General features: G+C 38.6%; 1 protein-coding gene across 8 annotated transcripts in view; it reads left to right on the forward strand.

Moving 5' to 3' along the window:
* Positions 1-21,482, forward strand: part of ENOX1 (ecto-NOX disulfide-thiol exchanger 1) — a 362,795-nt gene that overhangs the window by 277,210 nt on the left and 64,103 nt on the right. For all 8 annotated transcript variants that reach the window (XM_033051505.1, XM_033051506.1, XM_033051498.1 and 5 more), the window contains 3 exons: positions 4,198-4,410; positions 17,687-17,793; positions 21,078-21,195. In XM_033051505.1, coding sequence (XP_032907396.1) covers positions 4,198-4,410; positions 17,687-17,793; positions 21,078-21,195 — 438 coding nt within the window. The remainder of the gene's footprint in view (positions 1-4,197; positions 4,411-17,686; positions 17,794-21,077; positions 21,196-21,482) is intronic.

Consider the following 21,482-nt stretch of genomic DNA (forward strand, 5'->3'; position numbering starts at 1 on the left):
GCATAAAGGTATACCTGCTCCTTCACATCTTACAGAGGGGCCAGAGAACAATGAGATCACTAATGCATCCCAAAACAGGCAAACAGCACAGAAACTTTCCAGGTTTACTGGAGTAGAGACCAACAGCTCTGTCTTTTCAGCATGTCCTTGCAAGCCTGGGAGGTTGCTTTAGGAAAGCAAGATCAGGGACCAGAGATAGTGTATGGTGACTGGAAAACACCATACCCCTTAGGACAATGTAGAAGGTTTGCTGTGATTTAGAGAGATTCCAAATATTATGTGAAATATCTCAGATACTTTTCAAACATCTGAGAAAGACCAGGGTTGAAAAGATAATAGCAAGGCTAAATCTGTAGCCTAGTGTTTGATCTTGTCCCAGCTAGAAGTTCAGCAAGCAATGCTGCTCTTGAAACACAGAAATATCAAGTTAGCTTTATTTGCAATATATATATAAATGTAAAAATTATAGAAATAAAAGTGTTTGAATGCCTGGCTTCAGAGTGATGGATTAATCTATATCCTTTCTAATGGCTAAGACCCAAGTTGTGAAATAAATTTATGGAGGTGCTAAACACTGAGAGATAAATAGTCACATTTGAGGATACTCTGAGCTGAATTCTGCCCTGTGTTACACCAGGGAAATTCCATAAGCTGAAAGTAAAACCTCTGTTTCCAACACCTTTTCCCAGGATACCATTTTGTAACAGTTGTTGTCATAGCTTTTTCAATTAAACGTTTATTCCAGTTGGGTTTGCTTAGAGGTGGTTAAATCACAATCACAAAAATGCAAAACTTTTGTCAACAATTATTCCCTTTTTTCATAGAAATATTCCTGTTAACAATTTTCTGGGCAGCTCTAGGGAGGCATTTTCTTTTCTTTATATTTCATCTCGTCTAAGTTGCGAGCTAGGATTTAAATGTCAAATATCTTCAGTTGTTATAGGAGGAATTTGAAATATCTTATCTCTAGAGCCCTGTGATTGAGTCTGGCAGCACCTGGAAATCTCTATTGACAGAGACCCAGCAAGGCATCCTCAATGGATGGGTAATCTTCAAGTGACATGACATTGTCAGAGCTTGTGTTAGAGCTGCCCTTTATGGGGACACACAGGGATGCAGGTGCTGGGTGGGTGCTTGCAGCAGGTGTGCTTGTGGAATAGTTGGGATTACTCCCAAACATGTGCCTGCTGCAAAGACATCCATAAGGGAACAGGCCAACCCAGGCTCCCTTTGCAGCCAGTTGAGGGAAGCAAGCATTTCTGGAGCACAGTTCACCTTACTGTTAAACAGATAACAAAAACAGAACTGATAAAGCCTGCCTTATTAGCTTAGAATATGCTGTGACTTGGAGGAGGAAAAAGCTCTAAGAGTAAGAAATAATTTGCCGCATGTTTATTTTAAAAGAACAATTACATATGGGAACATGTCTTATATAAAGGAATTTATTTGAAGAGTGTGTTTTTAAACAGTGTATAATTATGTGCATCCTACCATGAGGGAATAATTTTGAAGAGAATTAGGAGTTTTGTTTTATTTTTTTTAATGAACGGCTGCAATCATAAGGCAGCTCATGCTCTGTTTAAATTAGATTCCATTGCTGCATTTTTTCTACTATTTATCGACTAACAAAGAAAGACATGAGCAATCTCATGTAAGAATCTGATTTTCTAAGGTAATCTCTCATTGGTCAGAAAAAATCACTGTATTCTGGATGAAAAAAATGGATTCATGATGAGTTACCTTGTACCAGTCACTGAGTGAGCTCAAGAATATAGAAGTTAGAAATTAAGGTGAAATAAATTTTAAAACTGTAGAGAAATTATTTTATTAAGTAATGTGCTCCTGTTATGCATATTTTACCCTCTAGCATTTTTGAATGTAACTTCTAATTATGTAATCAATGAAGATGCTGATGTTTACCAATGAAAGGATTTTTTCCTGCTCATACAGAGCTGTGAATTAACCGCAACAGTCCCACAGACCTCTGCAGTGGGAGCAGCAGCTCCCTGGAATTACAGTATGATAAAAACACACTTTCAGCATGTCCTTTTAAATGGGTAGGATCCATGTGGCAGAGGGATGATATGTTTACGAACATCCCTTACAGACACCCACTGTGCCTGATAAAAACAAAATGAGGGGAGGGTGTTTTCATTTCCTAGAGACTCTTACGGCAAAACATCACACAAATGAGTACTGGGGAGAAGCTAATGCAAGGAAAAGGGAGGATATTCCTGTTCTGCTGATTTTCCTCATGCATGGAAACAGACTAACATGGCCAGAACCAGTACAAGTTATTCTTATTTACTAGTGTAATTATAATAAACATTGTGTTCCAGGGATGAGTTCTTGGCTGCATTGCATCTTTGACATTCAGTTCTCATGCAATTCAGCAGGCTGGAGATTTTGCCCAAGTCATCCGGAGAGCCTTATCCTTGTGTTTTCTTGCAGTGAAGTGGCTTTGCATGTGTCTTGTTTACATTTTGCTTTTCTGGGGTCTATATTCAGCCCCCCTCTCTCGTCAGAGCCACTTAATACATTCCTGCTGCATATGTATCCAGCAGAGCTCTGAAGTGGGGGCTAATCCAAGGGGACAATTATGAAATGAAAGGATGCCCATCTGACTCTTTCTGCCCAGCGAAAATTAATGAATGGTGATAATGAATCACATGTTAGTGTTTTACAACAGATACACCATTGTATGTGCTAGGGTGTTATGTGTTATTTTCCAGTTTTTTCTTGAGGGATCTTGGGTGAACATGCCTATTCAGTTGTGGAGAGCGAATCTTATTGCTGTAGCTGAAAACATGTTTCAGTTAAAAAGGTGTTAAAAGATCAGGCAGTGCAAAAATCTCTCCCTCAGAGGCTCTGGGCACACAGCATGTCACTAGTCCTCTGTATTTTAGGCTACTTGCCTTTTAGAGAAGTGGATATTGATTCAGAATAAAAGCCAAAATCATCACTTAACAATTAGCATTTCATTACTTTTTGTACATGTACAAGCTGTGTCACATGTTTCTGTATCCTCTAACACAGTTGACTGGGTTTAGTATTTTCCAATTTTTGTTTTAAGTGTCTGTTGGTTATGACTACAATGTATTTTCCTGCTATAACCTATATCTTCTCCTACAGAAAGGTATCCATACCTTCTAAAATATATATAAAGAAATATCACCAAAAAGCACTAGATGAGATGTTTAAAATGAGTTGTTGGGAAATTGAAGTTTTATAGAATAAAATCCTGGTGAAAAAAAATTATATCAAATTGCACAAAAGTGGTTCCACAGGAAGACACTGTTGTAATAATATTTTCTTGCAGTTCAGTCTAAATGGGACTTAGAAAGAAATGTTTCCTCTTAATCCTGATGAAGCCTGAAGTGTAATGGGTGCTGCGCTTAGAGTCTCCTGAGGAAGTTGAGAGCACTGTCAGAGGAAAGAAGATTACCTGGGGAGGGAGTGTACAAAATCTAGGCTTCAGTTTTGGCAATCTATCTGCAAAGAAAATCAACATTAGTTACCTGAGTGGTAAACATGAAGCTGTAATCCAGGTGTTTTCCTGGATTCATCTGGAATCTTTTAAAAATATATACATAATGTGAAACATAAAGCAAAGAGTACAAAACAAATAATACAGAATGAATGCAGGCACATCATCTGTTCAAAGCAGTTCCTTGTAATTAATCAGTGTTTTGAGGAGGAATTGTTCAGCCTCAGTATTGTTCCTTAATTAACAACATGATGTTAGTGAAATCTGTTGACAGAAGTGCGGCTGAGCCTAAGCTCCAAGACTGAGCTTTTGACTGAGCAGATTAACACAGACACATTTCATTTCCTCAGTGAGTCCAGTATCATAGAGGTCTCCTCACTCCTGCTGTAAGGTCATTCCATATTACTGAATGGCTTAAGGGAGACATTATGAAAGTGAAGAGTCAGGCCACAGGGAAGCGGGGGAGGCCGCTTTTTGTTGTGAGAGAGCTATTAAAATGAGAAGAAGACAAGACTTGAAGGAAGATTTATGTAGTTTCACACGGCTGTATTGGCTTCTTACATCTGATAGAACAAAGGACACGAAAGTTGCCCAAAATGATATACTGCAAGCAGGATTTATGGTGATTTTAATGTGACATGGAGCAGAAAATGTGTTCTCAGCAGGATATTTATGCCTGCAGTTTGAAACCCGTGCTTTGATTGTTCTAGATGATAGCAAGTTTTCCGAGGCCATCACGGTGCTGCTCACCTGGATTGAGCGGGGCGAGGTGAATCGTCGCTCTGCCAACCAGTTCTATTCCATGGTGCAGTCGGCCAACAGCCACGTCCGCCGGCTCATGAACGAGAAGGCAGCTCACGAGCAAGAGATGGAGCAAGCCAAGGAGAGTTTCAAAAATGCCTTAACAGGGATCCTCACTCAATGTAAGTAGCTCCCTTTTTGTCAGTGTTGTAGTGATGGTGGTGGTGGTGGTAGTGGTTTTATCATTTTGCTTGTTTGGGGGTAAGTAGTTGCAATGCAGTCATGCTCTACTTCACATCCTATTCCATACTCTATGGCAGTTTGGAGGATCAAGGACCATTCCTAAGAACTTATTATTCAAGGTGAGCAAAGTTTCAGCAGTTTTTTTTATTAATAGATGAAGACGTGCTCTATTCACAATGTCTGCCGTTGTGTAGACATAACACTTCAAGAATGGACAAGACAGAAGCCTCACTGCTCTAAGAAAAGATCATGGGCTTTTTGAGAGAAGGGATATACAGCCTATGTGTGGCAGCTAGCTAATTACAGAATAGAGCACAACATTTTTAGGCTTTATATTTTAGAGAGAGGAGAGGAGAGGAATGAGAGGAGAGGAGAGGAGAGGAGAGGAGAGGAGAGGAGAGGAGAGGAGAGGAGAGGAGAGGAGAGGAGAGGAGAGGAGAGGAGAGGAGAGGAGAGGAGAGGAGAGGAGAGGAGAGGAGAGGAGAGGAGAGGAGAGGAGAGGAGAGGAGAGGAGAGGAGAGGAGAGGAGAGGAGAGGAGAGGAGAGGAGAGGAGAGGAGAAAGATATGAGGAAAATCGGAGAAAGAGAACTGATTTATTTGTTGGTGCTTTTTAACATGTCTACTCATGGTTCCTCAAGGAAGGGGCATATGATACTCAGAAAGGTGAAGCCTGGAGCCAGCTCTCATATGCCAGGTGAGAGCAAAACCCAAGATAATTTACCAGATAGAGGACAGTGAAGTTGTTACATTTTAATTTCTGAATCGTACTCCTAAACCTGATATTTAAAAAAAAAAAAAAAGTCCTAAGTCCTAGAGGTTTTTGTGCAATTTATTTCTGGTCCCTCAGTGGACATCCTTTAAAAGTTAGAGTTGAAGGCATAAGCTTGGATGGACTTGTCTGACCTAGCAGAGCAGTCACTAAAGGTTCCTGCACAAGTGATGGAGAGTTCAGCATCTCAGAAGACCAATTCACCATATATAGGGCATATATCCTAATTTAAGGGTTTAGATGCCAGAACTTAGAAGCAAAGATTCTGGGCCAAAGACATTTGATTTCTGTGGACAAATGTTCAGAGTAAATTTAAAAGACCAGCTAATTCCCTTGGTAGTTTGCTAGGCAATATTGTCTTGTGTCTCAGCATCTAAAAGGCAGTGTGAGGCACAGAGATGCAGGCACCACGCATGGCGTGCTGTTCAGTTCACACCAGGGCCTCTCTAGTTTTGTATGCCACAGCCAACTCTAGCATTCAGAAATGCCTTCTTCAGCTGCATTAAAAAAGTCCCCCGTTGTCAGCAGGCTGAACTTTAGTTAAATCAGTCTAAATTAGCCCATTTGTCACCAACTGTTGGAGAACATCTGTCACTTGGAAATAGAGATCCCTGTAGTTTCAGGTGGAAATTTGCAGTTTTGGCTATCTGTTTTTCTCCTGTAATGTGCTGAATGCTGAACTTACAAAAACAGAAATAGCTCTGGCTTCAAAATGTGAGTTTCCTAGTGCCACAGTAACAGCAGTGCCTGGAAGAAGAAAATTTCTGACAGATCTGGCCTAGGAGAACAAAGTCAGCCAAAAGCAGCCTCAAGGAAAGGTGATACACTGTGAATTTTATAAGAACAAGTTTTACAAACTCTCCAGATGTTCTCCATTGTTTATTTTATAAACATCATAAACACTGGCCATTATTAGCATTAATATGTCTTATTAAAATTTCTTGCAAACTTGCTGCAGACAGATGGATGATGTTTTTCGTTTGCACATGTATATGCCTAAAATTGGTAAGAGTGGAGATTCTGAAATGAGTTTCCCTTTTTCGAGGAAATTTGAATTGAGCTGTATTTGAATTGATCTGAGGAATGTTTTTCATGCATCTTTTTCCATTGTTGTTCCACAGTCCTGGATAATTGGTTACAATATGTCAGTTGTTTTATGAAGAAGAGTTTGAGAATACAGGATGTCCAAAATAGGTGTGTGTGGCCTATTAACTTCTGCAGAATGACAAAAAACTCACTTGTGCTCTTCTGCAGTAAGGATCCAAAAGTCTAGTGTAATGCTGCAGCTGTGTGGCCATTTGACATAAATATTACCGTGTTTTAAAAATGTAATGTGGCAGTCCTCTCTCTTGAACTAGGTCAGATGTCAACTTGGAGCTGGCCATTCTGGGCTTTCTTTGCAGTCAGAAGAGAAAAATAAGAATCTCCACAGAATGAGTCATCAAACTGACCTCGTGGTGCTCTTCCAATGAGATGAATCATCCCTTGGATATTCCATTTTTTCTCTGCTGCCCGTAAAGGATTCACAGGGGGTCTAGTTCTGAGCCAGATGTCCCACTTTCTATGTGCCTTGTTCAGAGTAGATTAATCCCACTTACTGTGTACAGCATTGATACAGATGTAACATAAGGGAAGAACTTGGATAAAAATGCCAGCAATCAATGTTATGGAGAATGAAAAAGAAATAAAATTGGCTTCAAGTGCGCTCACCTGAAACACATATACACACTGTCTTAGTGGATCTCAGTAGAAAATACTTTCTTATTAATGAGGATTACTGTGACCAGAACATTTCATCTTATGGCCCAGCTACTGAAGACGAAAAGGCATTGAAATCCCTGCTACAAATTTGTGCCTGGAGGTATTTAGGAGATTACTGAGCAGATTACCCCCAAAAATTTGGGTCAATTGCTCAGCACGTGAATTAATTACCTGATCAAGGTACTTGTGCCAGGATAATCTGTGAAATAAAGTGTATTACTGCAGTCACACCACAAATTTACAGCACCTGATTTAAGTGCTACAGGGAGTCTTAGCCTTAGTATGGTGCTTCTTCAGTTATTTAAGGGATAAAGAGAGAAAAATGTCCACATCCTTTTTTTATTATTATTATTATTAATTTACTTGATTTTTCTAGATTTGAGTTTGTGCATAACGTATGGGCTGTTTTCAAGGGTTTTGGATAAGTCCGTGTTTGTGGTTTGACATCTACTTTACTTCCAGGCATCACCACAGCTTAGATATATGTGACACTGCCCCCTGACTTTCCATTCATCTCTGTTTCGTTTCCTCCCAAATCACCTTTTTAGACTGAGGTTTACAGATGTTGATCCTCATGTTTAAGGAAAATGGAGGCCCTAGAGATATCCCTGTTGGGCTGTTGGTGCCTTTTTAGACTACACCAAAGCTGCAATTACCTCCTCTGACTCTCTTCTCCATGCACTGTAAACTTTGCCTACCTCTTACTGAGTTTTCAGACTATTTAATGCAGTATGCCTTGACAACACTGACAAAAGTACCTACAGGTGAATAAAAATTCCATATTCAAAAATTAATTTGATATCTAAAAAGTAAAACTCACAAGGTGGTGGAAGTGTCCCAGTATAAAAGTTCATAGGTTACACACGCAGTGTAATGAGAAGTCCCCCATGGCTGGTTACTGAGCACTCCACCATTTGGCCATGAGTCCATTTTACTAATGAATTAATGGACTCAGTGGACTCTGAAACCAGGTCCCCCTCAGAGTCTATGAATCAGTCTCTTGTGTGCCTGTGGGGGAGCAGTGGGAGGAGGATTTTTATCATGGAGCCCCCTGGCCAGATTACTTGACATAGAATCATAGAATCAGTAAGGTTGGAAAAGACCTCCAGGATCATTTGAGTCTGCCCTTTGGATGAATACCACCATGCCAACTAAACCATAGCTCTAAGTGCCATGTCCAGTCATTTCTTAAACACTTCCAGGGATGGTGCCTTCACCACTGCCCTGGGCAGCCTGTTCCAATGGCTAACCATCCTTCCAGTGAAAAAATTCCTCCTAGTGCCCAGCATGAACATGAACAAGCAGGAATGGCTTTGAACTGAATGGGGACCAGTTTAGATTAGATATCAGGAAGAAACTAACCATGAGAGTGGTGAGACACTGGCACAGGTTGCCCAGAGAAGCTGAGGATGCTCCATCCCTGGAAGTGTTCAAGGCCAGGTTGAAGCTTTGGGCACCCTGGTCTAGTGGAAAATGTCCCTGCCCATGGCAGGGTGTTGGAACTCAATGATCCTTAAGGTCCATTCCAAGCCAAAACATTCTATGATTCTATGACTTATGAGATTACTCAGTTACCTGCTTTGCCTGTTGCTAAGCATCTTTGACCCTTATTTCACAGGAAGTGAAGCTAGATTCAGCTTTGAGCTAATTCAGTAGGCCTGTCCATTTAGGAAGAATCAAAAGTTTGGGAGACTGGGGGAAGGCTGTGTGCCATGTGCCTCTTTCTGGGAACCTCACAATTGTCACCTTGACTTTTCCTTGTCTTTCTGTGAAAGAAATCCAGTGGTATATTAGATTACATTGAGTTTTTATCAAATATCTAGTAGGTATCTGAGTTACACCTCCTGTCCAAAAAAAAAAATAAAAATTTGTAGTTAAATAATTCTGAAGGGAAAAGCATTCTTAATAGACTGAATGAAATTCTCCTCCTTTCTTCATTTTCAGTTTAATTCATTTTCATTCTCTCATCTCCCTGGATATGATTTAATCTGTTCTAACATTATCAATGCCTTTGCAGATAGAAGCTGCATTTTTAAAAATAGTAAAATAGTAAGAAAAATGTTAAAAATCCTTATTGAGCTCTCTTCAAAAAAATGATTGGCATCACTTTTTCTCTTTACAGGTTTACTTCAGAAGTTGCTCTCTTGCTTTAGAAAAGATAGAATTTACATTGATATAATGGTGATTGCTAAAATCACTGTTTCATCTGATTTGCTTTAAATTCAGTACTTCCTCCGAAAAATCCTTCCACTTTTTAGTATTCTCATGGCACTAAAAATAAAGCCAGTTTCATTACAGGTATTGAAAGCATGCTGGTTAAAATTCTCTTAGCAGTCAGACTTTTTATATACAACCATGCTTTCCAGAGTATTCTTTGAATTGCTCCACATTAATAACAACTTCTAAAAGGATTTTCCTGCTCTTTAATTGTCCGGTCTTACAGTCTTTCTTTCCGTTGCCACTGACTAATTCAAAAATATGAGCTTACTTTATGTGCAATTTTTAGGTCATCATTAAGCTCTTTGTGAAAGAGATTGAGTCATATAATGTGTTTTTACATTGCAGCCCAGTTCTCAGTTGGTGTCATAGAATGCAACTATAATACAAATAAAAACATTAATCATTCAGGTCATTAGTTACCACTATTACTTTCTACCTTGATGTATTTATAAAAAAGGAAAAAAAAAAGTCCAAAATAACCTCTGCAATCCTTCAGTTTGTTTTGTTAGCTCATTTAGTCAGTGTGCTCTTGGCTTGTTTCTATACTCATAATTTGTCCAGTAAAGCTCAGCTGGATCTATTCATTCTTTTTTCAGTTGTCCTTCTATCTATTAGGTTTTCTATCTCATATACACATGTTCACAAAAGCATTTCTATACAGGATGCTGTGGCAGTGTCAGAGAATAGAGATGAAAAACTCCATTTTTATTTTACCTTACATTCTTGTAGTTTCTTTCTTTTGGCAGTATAACCCTTTGTGATTGCAATCTGTAGTGTTTCTCATAGCTTATTCTTCTGTGTCTCATTTTCTTTGAATTTCTGCATTCCTTCCATCGTCTGTAGCTTTCACTCCACCTAAAGTCAGTACAAATCTTGGTATCAATTTAAGCATAGCCAGAATTCCAACAGAAGCTCTTCTATTATTTTTAAGAGGCTTGTTTGGAGGGGTTTTTTTGTTTTTTATTTTGTTTTTTGTTTTTTTAATGTAGTCCATTAAATATGCATGTTATTTTGCAGAAAAATAAAAGAACTGCCTTCCAAGAGATTTCAGTCTATTTTGACAATTCATGCCACTTGCCTGGAATCTGCATTTCTCCTAGATGATGACATGAGGTTCAAGGCAAAGAAGCATTTACTTCAATCATGTGGGAATCTGTGCTTGGTTTTGACTTGCCTTGCTGAGTAGAGATGGGGGTAGGCAGGGGCCTGATGCATCACAGAACTGAGCTCTAAATGTTCTATGGCAATAAAGAATGAGAAAAGAGACATCAGGCAAGGAAGGAAAGCTGGAGGTTTTACCCTAAAGGATGAGTTTGCTGTGCATACCATGTAGTCTGCACATCTAAATCTGTTCAGACTGCTTATAAATGATTGAATATAAATATGAATAATCCTATGCAACTATGAGTGATTGAAATACTTTGCTCCCTTCAATGTGCAATAGTCATGCTTCATGTCAAATCACTGGATTTGTCACAATTCGTGTAGTTTGTGATGATGACAGAGATGTTATGGGGCAAGAAGAGAGTTTTGGAAAGGGATAGACTGTGTGGGAGAGAAAGATGGACACAGTAAAAACAAAAATACCGAAGGAAGAAGTCATGGCAGGCAAGAGAGCATAAGGTATGGTAACAAATGGAGAAGTAAGTTTCACACCTAAAGTGTGTGAGACAATTTTTTGTTTTGATTACCAGAAGAGGCTATGGTTGTTGAAACCTCCTCATCCATATCTTTATCCTTTTTCTTCAGCAAAAGAAACCATATTACGCCCCAAACAAATATAGCCCTCCTGATCTCCTAGGCACATTTTAATCTGCAATATTCCTGCATAATTATTACTTCACTTAATGCACCTGTGATGGCTTAGTCCCATTTATGATGTTTCTACATTGCAGAGTTCCCTGGGAATTATTTTTGGACAGATTTACCCAAAAATAGCAGTTCCCACTTTTGATATTTTCAAATCTGAGAACTGAGAAGAAAGGTGTGCCAAACAATAAATAAAAGAAAGAACAGGTAATTAACTGCAGTACTTTGGGGATGGCTTATAATCTTGTCAAGCTGATGAGGAAAGCAGCATTCACTTCATCTTCCTTTGAGTTGGTGGGGGGCAGCTGAGCTTTTTCTAGGGTTTTTTTTCCTGGTTGTCAGCACAAGGTCCATAAAGTCCATTCAGTAATGTGAGATGGTGACATTGAAAGAGCAGGTACTGCACATTGTACTGTACATTTGGAGTTGCCCAGCTGTGTGGTGCTGGTCTGATGTCAGGCTCCTGTTTGTAGAGAAATGACATGAAGTGGTCTTGTTGAGTCCGAGTGATTTATCACATGGCACAGCGCCAGCTCTTGCGGTTACACCAAGCTGTCAGTTTCTCTGTTGTAAATTAAACCACAGCTTCACAACCTAAAAGATCTTCAAAGCTTAAATTTTAGACAGATCTTCTAGCAATACCTTGCAGGGCAAACTGGTCTCTTTTTAATTGAATTTTTTTTTTTTAATTTCAAAGTTTAACAGGGAGCATTCTATTTCTAGAACAATCAGTTGTTGATATACACACCTCAGACAAGTTACTGCTCAGGTTTCATTATGAATCCTGTAAATTGGGCACTTTTAGTGTCTCCATAATGCTCCTTCTTTCACTGTTCCCCACTGGGTTTCTTAGTTGAAAGAAGGAGAAAAGAAAACAATAGCTGCTGACACAGGGGTTTGATATTCTTACAAGACCAGGGGTTATAGTAAGTGTTGTGGTATAAAAACTTTATATTTTTCTTTGTCTAAGTGGAAGGATCTCCTTATTTTATTAGAAAGAAGTATTTCTTCCTGCATCACCCAGGTATAGACCATTGACATTCACTCAGTCTCTTAGTAACCCACACAAACAGATTGACTAGGACCAGTCTGAGTCAGATGGAACGGGAATAGGGACCAAGCACCAACCCAGACATACACCCTGCTGGTTTCAAATGCTGTAGGCCTTGTCAAAGGGAAATGTGAAAATAATTTAGAGAGAGGACATTCTTCCTAGTATTCAGGTAGGTGAGACAGGGTAGATGGAGGAGGAAAACATCCTTCCTCCTCTGGTAAGTCTTGTAATTGCTCTCTGCACTGCTGAGACCTCTGTCCCAAGATGAGAGCAGAAAAGGTGAGACTGCCAGTAAAGGATGACCCCCCTGACAATGTCTGCAGGATTAAATTAAGCTGAGCTAGAGCAGGCTGGCCCATACTGTTCAGCTGTTAAAAAGTTGTTGCTCTGGGTCAGCTAGTGTTTTCCCATAAAATGTGGTAGGTTTAGAGTTTGATGCAGGCCAAGTAGTTTCCCAGAAAAGCATCTTTTTGGGAAGAGAGAAGCACTGTTGCTGCAGGGACACAGCATGTTGTGGCCAGTGGTTTCAGGGAACAAAAATGGTCCCTGGCTGGTTTTGATTGCTAGTACAGATGTAATTATTGGTAGAAGGGCAGGTTGAGGAACGGCATCCTTGCAAGCTGACTACCCACACAGCAGAACGATTTGGGAGATAAATCACTGCAGGCACCATTCTCTCAGTCTGTCCAAAAAGGTGGAATTTGGGGATAGAACAGTGAAGTCCTATGTTTTTCTCCTTCATCATGTTATGTTTTAACATCGTGTCTTAAAGAACCTACAGGCATCTGGGCAGCATGCAGACCAAATTTCTCTGATGGAGTTGCAGATAACTGTGGATTTTTAAAAGTTTTTTTTTTAAAAACACAAAACTCCAACAAAACCAAAAACAAAGCTAAACAACTATGGCATTTATCTATGGCAGATATTTTGTGCTTTGTATTTTGAAGGTACAGCTGTCAAAACCTGTATCTTCATTATACAAAATCTATAATGGCCTTTGCTTATGTATCCAGCTGTGGTATGCTTCACTTTAGGATCCATCCTTTGCATTATCTGCAGTCTTCCCCAGGGTGCTATTTCCAACTCTTATGTTTTCCTCTGCTAGTCAAAGGCAATCACATCTGTTTCTCCGTCTGTGAATTGAGTAACAGGGAGAGGCTGCAGGTTTTCAGCTCTAAAAGTGAGAAAGGCAAATTCTTTTTTGAAAGTAAACAGTACCATAACCAAAAGAATGAGTGCTTGGCCTAAATTAATTAAAATAATACCTGTTTCATTACTCTGCAATCTGTCTACCATTTCTCTTACTAATGTCACATGTCATTTACTATGCACAATTTTAGCCTTGGACTTAGATGCTAAGTTCTGTTCAGTTCATTACCAAATGCCTTTCAGGACTATTGCCAAAAATATTCTCTTCCCTATCCAAAAGTGACCTGGAGACTCTAATTCATTCAATACAGCATCTAGCCTTGACTACTGTAATTCCTTGGTTTGCTGGGCTTGGAGCCAAATCGATTGGCAGACTGCAGCTTAGTCAGAATTCAGCAACAGGGCTTCTGACCCAAACCACGCCAACTCTATATCCTCCCTGTGCTGCAACTCTATATTTGAAAAGTGTGTTATACATTTACTGTAACAGTTTCCTTTACACTGTAATTTTATGGGTGGAATTTTTCTTTTACCCTTCATGTCAACTGTCACACTCTTACAGAATTTTCTGCGCTAAATTGTCATATATTCTACTCTGACACTTGCAGTAATTTAGTGCAAAGCCCTTTTCATCCTGTGTCCTTAATTGGTGGAATTTGGAGTAAAATTCTGTATGAAATCCAATTATTTTATCTGCCAGCCAAGACTTTTGCTTTTATTCTAACACTCTTTTTTTGGTTTGTATTTTGTTTCTTTTTCTATTATAAATCCTATATATTATAATATATAGTATAACATAATATGCATGGCAGCTTATAATGTAATAAGCAAAGGAAAAATTGAGTACTTCTTAACTCCTGAATCCATAGATAAATTTCAGTATTCACTCAATCATTAAAATAGACTGCTTGATAAATGTAATGCAGGGTAAAAGTGTTCTCTCTACCTCTTAATCTGCAGATGAGGCTACACTTTGGTTCCCATTGATTTCTGTTTTTCTTTAGTAGTAAAATTTTCAAGTATCCTATATCAAATATTTTCTTGCCCTGGAGATATTCTAGTTTTCCATTTAATACAATCTTCTATGCAACTTTTGCAGGCATTGTTTAAGGGATTTTTGCAGTTTTTCTTAGTTTTTCTGCTTGTTTTTACATTTATACTTGATAGCAATACTTTTTCCAGGTAGAATTCTTTATGGCAGCAGAAATTGAGGCTTAACTTTCTATTAATATACTCACTATGAGCTGGCACCTCTAATAAAGTGTATTGCACTTGTCACTCCAGGCTTAGTTGTTTGGGTCTTTCTAGTTATTTATAACACAGCAGAAAAACAATTAGATAATAATCCTGTGTCCAAAATGTGCTGCGTAAATTAGCAGCCACCAAATAAGTCATTAGGAGACATGCAATTACTTACATCCTGTAAGTTATATTGATGGGAAAAACATGACATGCTATGGACCCTTCCAGAACAATGTGGTATTTTAAATCCTAATTTAGTAAGGAAACAGCTCTGCATATGGTCAATGAAAATTTGATATAGCATAGAACTCACTAACAGATGTTTGACAATGAATATTTCATGTTACTTAATAATTCTACTTACCAGTCACAGTTGACACTACAGTGCATTCTGGAGTTCAAGGTGCCTTAGAGAGATAGATATGACCTGTTATATAGTTTTGGAAATTTCTTCCTGGAGATCAGAAAATAATCTGAAAACCATGGTCAGCAGTGAGACTCAGATTATGGAGATATCAACCCAAAATCTGGGGCCTCTCTTTGGCCAAGTGTTACCCAGACACAGAAAAAAATGAGTTAACTGGGCATTTCTCAGCTAATATAAACCTTTCATGGCTTCTCCTTAGGGATGAATCTACCATCCCTATGGGCTGTGTGCTGCTGGAGCACGTGCCCATACAAATTTGATCCTGATCAGGAGTGGGTATTCATGTCTTGTCTTCCAATTTCCCAGAGTACAAGCATTATGCAAGCTTTAGGCTTCCAGGGTTTCCAAATGAGTCCTGGTGCAATGAGACCAATGGGACAGAGCAGGTTTACATTGACTTCCCATCTCATAGCACATGAATGCAGGATTTTGGTGCAGCACAGAAAGATGTGAAGGGACTTCCCTGTACTGTCAAACCATGGCCTTGGCTGCTGTTTAGCTCCAATGTAATTCTTGGAGACCTTTTATGTTGGAATTCGCAAAGCTTCATAGCGTAGATTGCTGTGAATATTGGAGTTGCTCTACATACATTGACACTTTCTTTGAGCGGTATATTGGTCCTTGACACATACTAGTTTAGTGTTCTCCCCTTCATTTTCCTTTTTATTATCCCTTGCTGCCTGTTTCATAAAGTTTCTTTAAATGCCTTGATTTTTAGCATGTTGTACTCATTCTATTCTGCCTCTTGTCACTTTTTTAATTCGAAAAGGTTAGGTAAGTGAAGAAGATCCTTTTAATACTAAATTTGTCTACTGCAGTTATACAAGAAGAAGCTATGGCATCTTCCTTGTTTGTGTTTCCATTGAGGAAGGTTTCTGAAATGATCAGATAATGACTTTTGATAAATCTTAGCACCTGTTCACATAATGGAAATTAAACACTTTAAAGTTCAAATGTTTTTCAAAATTCAGTTGATCTTATTAATACTTAATAGTGGAAAATGGCAAACCAGCTCTTGCTCATATCTTTGTGAATCTTTTCTACTTGAATTTCCGTTTGCAAACTGAAAACAGATTGTTAATTAAGCAAAATTTTCTGAGCACCTGGGTCATCAACAGAACGACAATAATTAAATTCTAACCTGAATTTCTACACACATAATAGTAGAGTTCTTTACCATTTTCATTCTTTTCAAATTAATTGAAAAAATATACACAGCATTACTTCCTTGATACATCCACTCTTCAGTCTAAGCAAGTTCTAATGGGCTGAAATTATCACATCTAGCTTTAAAAGGTGAATGGATTATAAATGGATAAGATCATCACAGTGGGTCCAAGGCACTTTATTGTAAACTACCTATACATATTCATTTTAAAAGAAAATGAACTACGGTTATTTTTTTATGACTTTAGAAGGTAATTAAACATCCCTGAAAGAAATAGTTCCATTCAAAATGTTGTAATCTTCTGGAACCTGAAAGCAGCCTTCAAAAGTGGCAAAAAAACCAGAGAATAGAAGAAATGTGCTCAAATGAGAGAGATTAACTTTCTGTTCTCGAGGTGAAAGATACTGCTTTAGTAGGTGAGCTCACCATTTTAGGAAGGATAGGTTGCTATGTATAATAAGGTTCTCTACACCTCTGACTTAAGGAAGAATGAGAGAAGCTCTGGGTCAGCAAGATAAGGGACCAGGGCAGAGGGTGTTACAAGCACTCTTGCCACCGCTTTTCAGTGGGAGGAGCAAGAAGTGCTGCAAGCTGCAATATGATAAAGAAAGGACAGGAATCTAAAGAGATAGATAGCAAAGAACCTTATCAAAGAGTTGAAGCACTTTTCAGTTCGACTTCACAGGTTTGCACAGCTGCTCATTCAGGAGCACAGCTGAGGTAATTTGTAGAAAATCTGGATTTATTGGTGTTTTCTTCAGTTAATTGTGCTGGGATCAAGGCAACTTACATCTTGGCCAAATCATTTTCAGGCAGGTCACTGCTGTGGAAGGACAATTTTGCTTGTAACCTAAGTGAAGAGAAAGAAAAGAGTGTTGAGAGAAAAGCTTTTTCAATTGAGATGAACAAATAGCTAAAATCTTGAGGATCCTAATTATCCTAGAAAACTGATCTAAATATTGATACTTGGCTTCAGCACAAATTCATTAGAGTTGAATGAGGGAAGCCCATTTCACATCTGGTCTTCATTTTAAGTGAAAGAAAAGAGTGTCTGTTCGTGTAAGTAACCATACATAGGCCATGGAGACAGCACTGATCTACCACAGGTGAGCTCTTTGGTATGGAACAGAGGAGAAGCAGCAGCTGCAGCTGCAGAGTGCAGGGTTGATGTATGGTTTAGCCCTTCCCACTGCTGACAAGTTCCCACGATCCCATAGTCACCCTTCAAAGCAGAGCCTGCCTGCCTTCCGCTTGCCCATGTACGAGTCAGGTGGATGTCTCGAGGGTCACTTCTGTGCTCACACACCTATTGCCACTCGTGCAGAGGGTGTGCCGGCACAGGGAGTGGTGGCAGACATCATGGGGAAGCAGCTGCATGCCTGGTTCTTGGTGCATAGTTAAGAGTGGTGTAGACTAAAGTTATGGAGACAGACTTGAAGGGAGGCATCTCCAACATTGATACAATGTAAGTACAAAAGACACGTCATTGGATGGATATTGATGATGTTGTTTCAGTAATGACATCATCCATAGACTCCTAGTGTCTTTGCTTTGCTTCTCTATAGTGATCACAACATAAATTGCTTGTCTTGTTTGACTTCCTTGTTCACCAAAGTTGAGCAGATTGTCGCCGTTTTCAACGCTTCTACCAGACAAAAAGCTTGGGACCATTTCTCGAAAGCCCAGCGAAAGAACATAGACATTTGGCGAAAGCATTCTGAGGTTGGTGATTTTATTTTTACTTTCTATCCATCATCTCACAGCTGGATTGACACAGAACGAGTGTGATTGTAGCTGGACATAGTGTATTTGGCAATATTTACAGCTACCATTTTAGCTGTTAATCAACTGGCCATTTGCAGTCTCGTCTACAGTATGAATTGTTCCCATTGCTCTCATTATGGTAATAGTCATTAAATAACATGAAGACAGGGAGCAATGTGTTTTTATTTTTCATGCAAAATTTGGGAAATCATTAGAAGATTATGTTTACTATCTAAAATAATGAACTGAAGTAGTGAAATTAGGAACAATATTTTCAAATAAGGAATTTAAGAGTCATCGTGATCTGTTTTAAAAAGAAGAATTCTGTGACAAAGATTTTTTTTTTTCTGTGCCATTTTATGGTCATTATAAGATGACTTGGAGTGAAAATAAAATAAAAATTTTCTTTCCTAAGTAATGACTTAAAAATATTAAGTCTGTAACTGTGGCCTATTCCTCCCCATTTGTTCTATGTTTATCTTTTAAAAAGTAGATACACTGCTTGTATTGATTCTAAATATTGTGCTTTCAAAGAAACCAGTATAAATGTAATCATACAACCACACAGAGTTAGCAGTGTGGGACCATGCATGTGTGACTGTCATAAGCATGAGCAGAGAAAATGGGATTCTAACTCCCCTTGCTGTGAGTGGCAGCAAAGGAAGTGCTAGACCTCATCCTGTGTTTTGGTCATCCAGCTTTCGATTTTAATTCAGTATATACGCTATGAGCCTGTATTTTAAAAAGTAAGTACCGCTGTCTTTGTATACTTTCTTTCTTCTTCCTTTTTTTTTTAATTTTAATATGAGCAATTTACATATACTTGGTTTACTGTCATGTGGTACAGTGTGTTGATTGTTACTATCACAGTCTTCTAAATGATTTTTCTCTGTCTCAGAATAAAAACTTTAGAAGGTAAGGTGCACTTATTTAATTATTTTGTAGTACACTTGTAAAATAAGTGTTGTACACTTAGTTTGAGAAACACTGAAGTGCTGCGATATAAATCATTTGGATAACATTTTAAGTGTCCATTAACTAACGCTAAATTACAGTTGAATACCAATGGCACTAAATGTAACATCCACATGAATACCAAATGAATACTTTATTATCAGTGCTATTATGGTGAATACAAAATTACTTCAATAATGGGACACTTAAAATAAAATGTTAGCATAATTTATTGGTACAAACTGTATTTTGTATTTTGTTCACAAATATTTCATATACATAGTGGATAATGCCTTTGTTCAATTGAAAGTTGGGAAGTTGGGGATTGATCTTTGTCTTATCTTTTAGAGAAATATGAAAATATGATTTGCTAGTAGATTATTTTAATTCTACTAAGATCAACCCTTCTTAAACTAACTTTCTGTAAGGGGATGTGGTGTGTCATTCATTTACTGGTTTCTAAATATTTAATAAAGTGAAATGTGTAAGAGTTGGATTTTCCAGAAATGTTAATTCTTTACTCATTTTTTTTCAAAAATTACTGTCTTTTGTTTTTCTGAGATTAGATTAACTAAAACAATTCAAAGTGCTGTAACCATCTAGCTAAGTCAATATATTTTGGAAATGCCTGTTTTTCAGATATGAAATGTGATGCAAATAAACCAAATGGTATATTTGATTTAAATTGTATCTTCTAACCATGATATTATCTGCTGATTTATTTAATTACTTGATCACCTTCCAGTTTTTTCCTGAATGTAGAAAAGCTTTACTAGAAACCCAAGGCAAAGAAAAGACTCATACACATAGACATTCTCCATAGAAAATTATTGACTTTGCTGATAATGTAGACAGTGATGCATCAAGGACATTTGTCCACTAATGAGGGAGTAAATGTAAACGGATGTCTGCTCATGTATGCAGCATTCTTCCCCAGGAAAATGTGCAGGTGGCTCTTTCCAATAAGGAATTCAGAAATGGCTTGCCATTTTCTTCCAGTGATGGCTCTGATTCCATTAGACAGTGGTTGGCAATTTAGCCTTTTAATATCTTTTTTTTTTTTTTTAAATTCGAAATTATTCCCCTGTAAAACACCCACTAATTAGGTTCCTTGCCTTTGCTGGGATTAATGAGTACCCATACATTTTTCAGAATATTTGAGATCTACTGATGAACCAAGCATGCAGCTCAAGAGAAACGCCTTCCCTTTTTTGTCACGCAGCCCCTCTCTGACAGATTATTGTTAATTGCACAGAGCTGTTGTCGGACTCCTCAATGCTGTCTCCTCCTTCCACACGACTCTCCCTTGTTTCAAAGATTTCAAACCACCTCTTTGGGAATTAAGCTCTTTGTTGGCAGAAAAATTAGCTGTCTGCGGGTGGACAAAGCCTACACTAATCACAGTGCAGCATCCCCATGTTACACCTGACAGGATTATTAGGACAAAATAGAGTCCTCTCAATCTTCTCAGTGCTGCCATTAAAAAGGCAGCCACTGCACCCGCGCCAGCTTTTCTGCCCAGAACAAAGACCGTCTAGACTCCAGCAAAGCCCGCGTGCCTGCTGATCCTTTTCCTGTGACATGTGCAGGGGCTGCCTGCCTGCTCTTGCAGCAGTCACCCAGACACCAAGCTGTCCCTCCTGCCACTCATTTTGGATCAAGATGCAAAGATTTTCAGGCCAGCGTTATGGGATTGGGTCTTTTAAATCTGAGGCAATCTGGGCATAGGGACGGAGGGTGAGATTCCTTTGACCAGCACTAGGCACTTGCAAATACACAGCTTTTCATCTGCATTGTCTGCTCTCGGCTCCCTTTGCAATCAGTGGAGAGAATGAGGCACTTTTAGGCTGCCTTTTAGTGAATACAACTTTGTGTGTTGGAGACAGCCGCATTTGGCCAAATGAATTGTACCCCAAGTGGCAGAGGGAAGCAAGAATTAGCTGTCTTTTAAGCAGGCTCACAATCTCTTTATCAGTCTGCTTTATACACCAGTTTTAAGTATTATCCCTGCTGTTAAAACATTCTCTTATGTTTAGCAGACCTAAAGATCGCAGAACAGGGAAAGTCACTTTTTTTCTTGTTTTCTCTGAGTGTGTTACTTTTGATAAACTCAGTTCTTTCATGAGAAGAATTCCCCTTGCTTCCGTTTTTACTCATACACAAATAAATATGATTACAATGATAAATGATGCATAATTAAAATCAGATCAGTCTTAAAAAGAGATACTAAATAACGTATAATGACTTTACGGAAGTTAATACTGACAAAAGGTAATTTTGGATTTTAGGAGCTCCGAAATGCTCACAGTGAACAGCTCATGGGAATCCGCCGGGAAGAGGAGATGGAAATGTCCGATGATGACAGTGGTGACAATCCCAGTAAAAAGCTGAGAGTAGATGACTCAGGTAAATATACGCAAGTGTTGTTTTATTAAAAGCAAGCAAAAACTTACATATGAGAAGCGACATGTTAATTCCCGATTATATAAGACAGTGTCTTATTTTAAACCCTCATAAATTAGTTATTTGAATGATGCAAGCTGTCTCTAGATGTCTGTCACCTGCTATGTTCTATAAATGGTGAAAATTCTCCAGTTCTGCCCTTGGCTCGGAGCATTATTTTTCCTTATTGCACTCTCTGCAGCTTTGCATGGCAGCATTTCATTCCATGGTAGAAACAGTGTTTAATTATG

The sequence above is a fragment of the Catharus ustulatus genome, chromosome 2, assembly GCF_009819885.2.
Source record: "Catharus ustulatus isolate bCatUst1 chromosome 2, bCatUst1.pri.v2, whole genome shotgun sequence".
Classification (NCBI taxonomy): domain Eukaryota; kingdom Metazoa; phylum Chordata; class Aves; order Passeriformes; family Turdidae; genus Catharus; species Catharus ustulatus.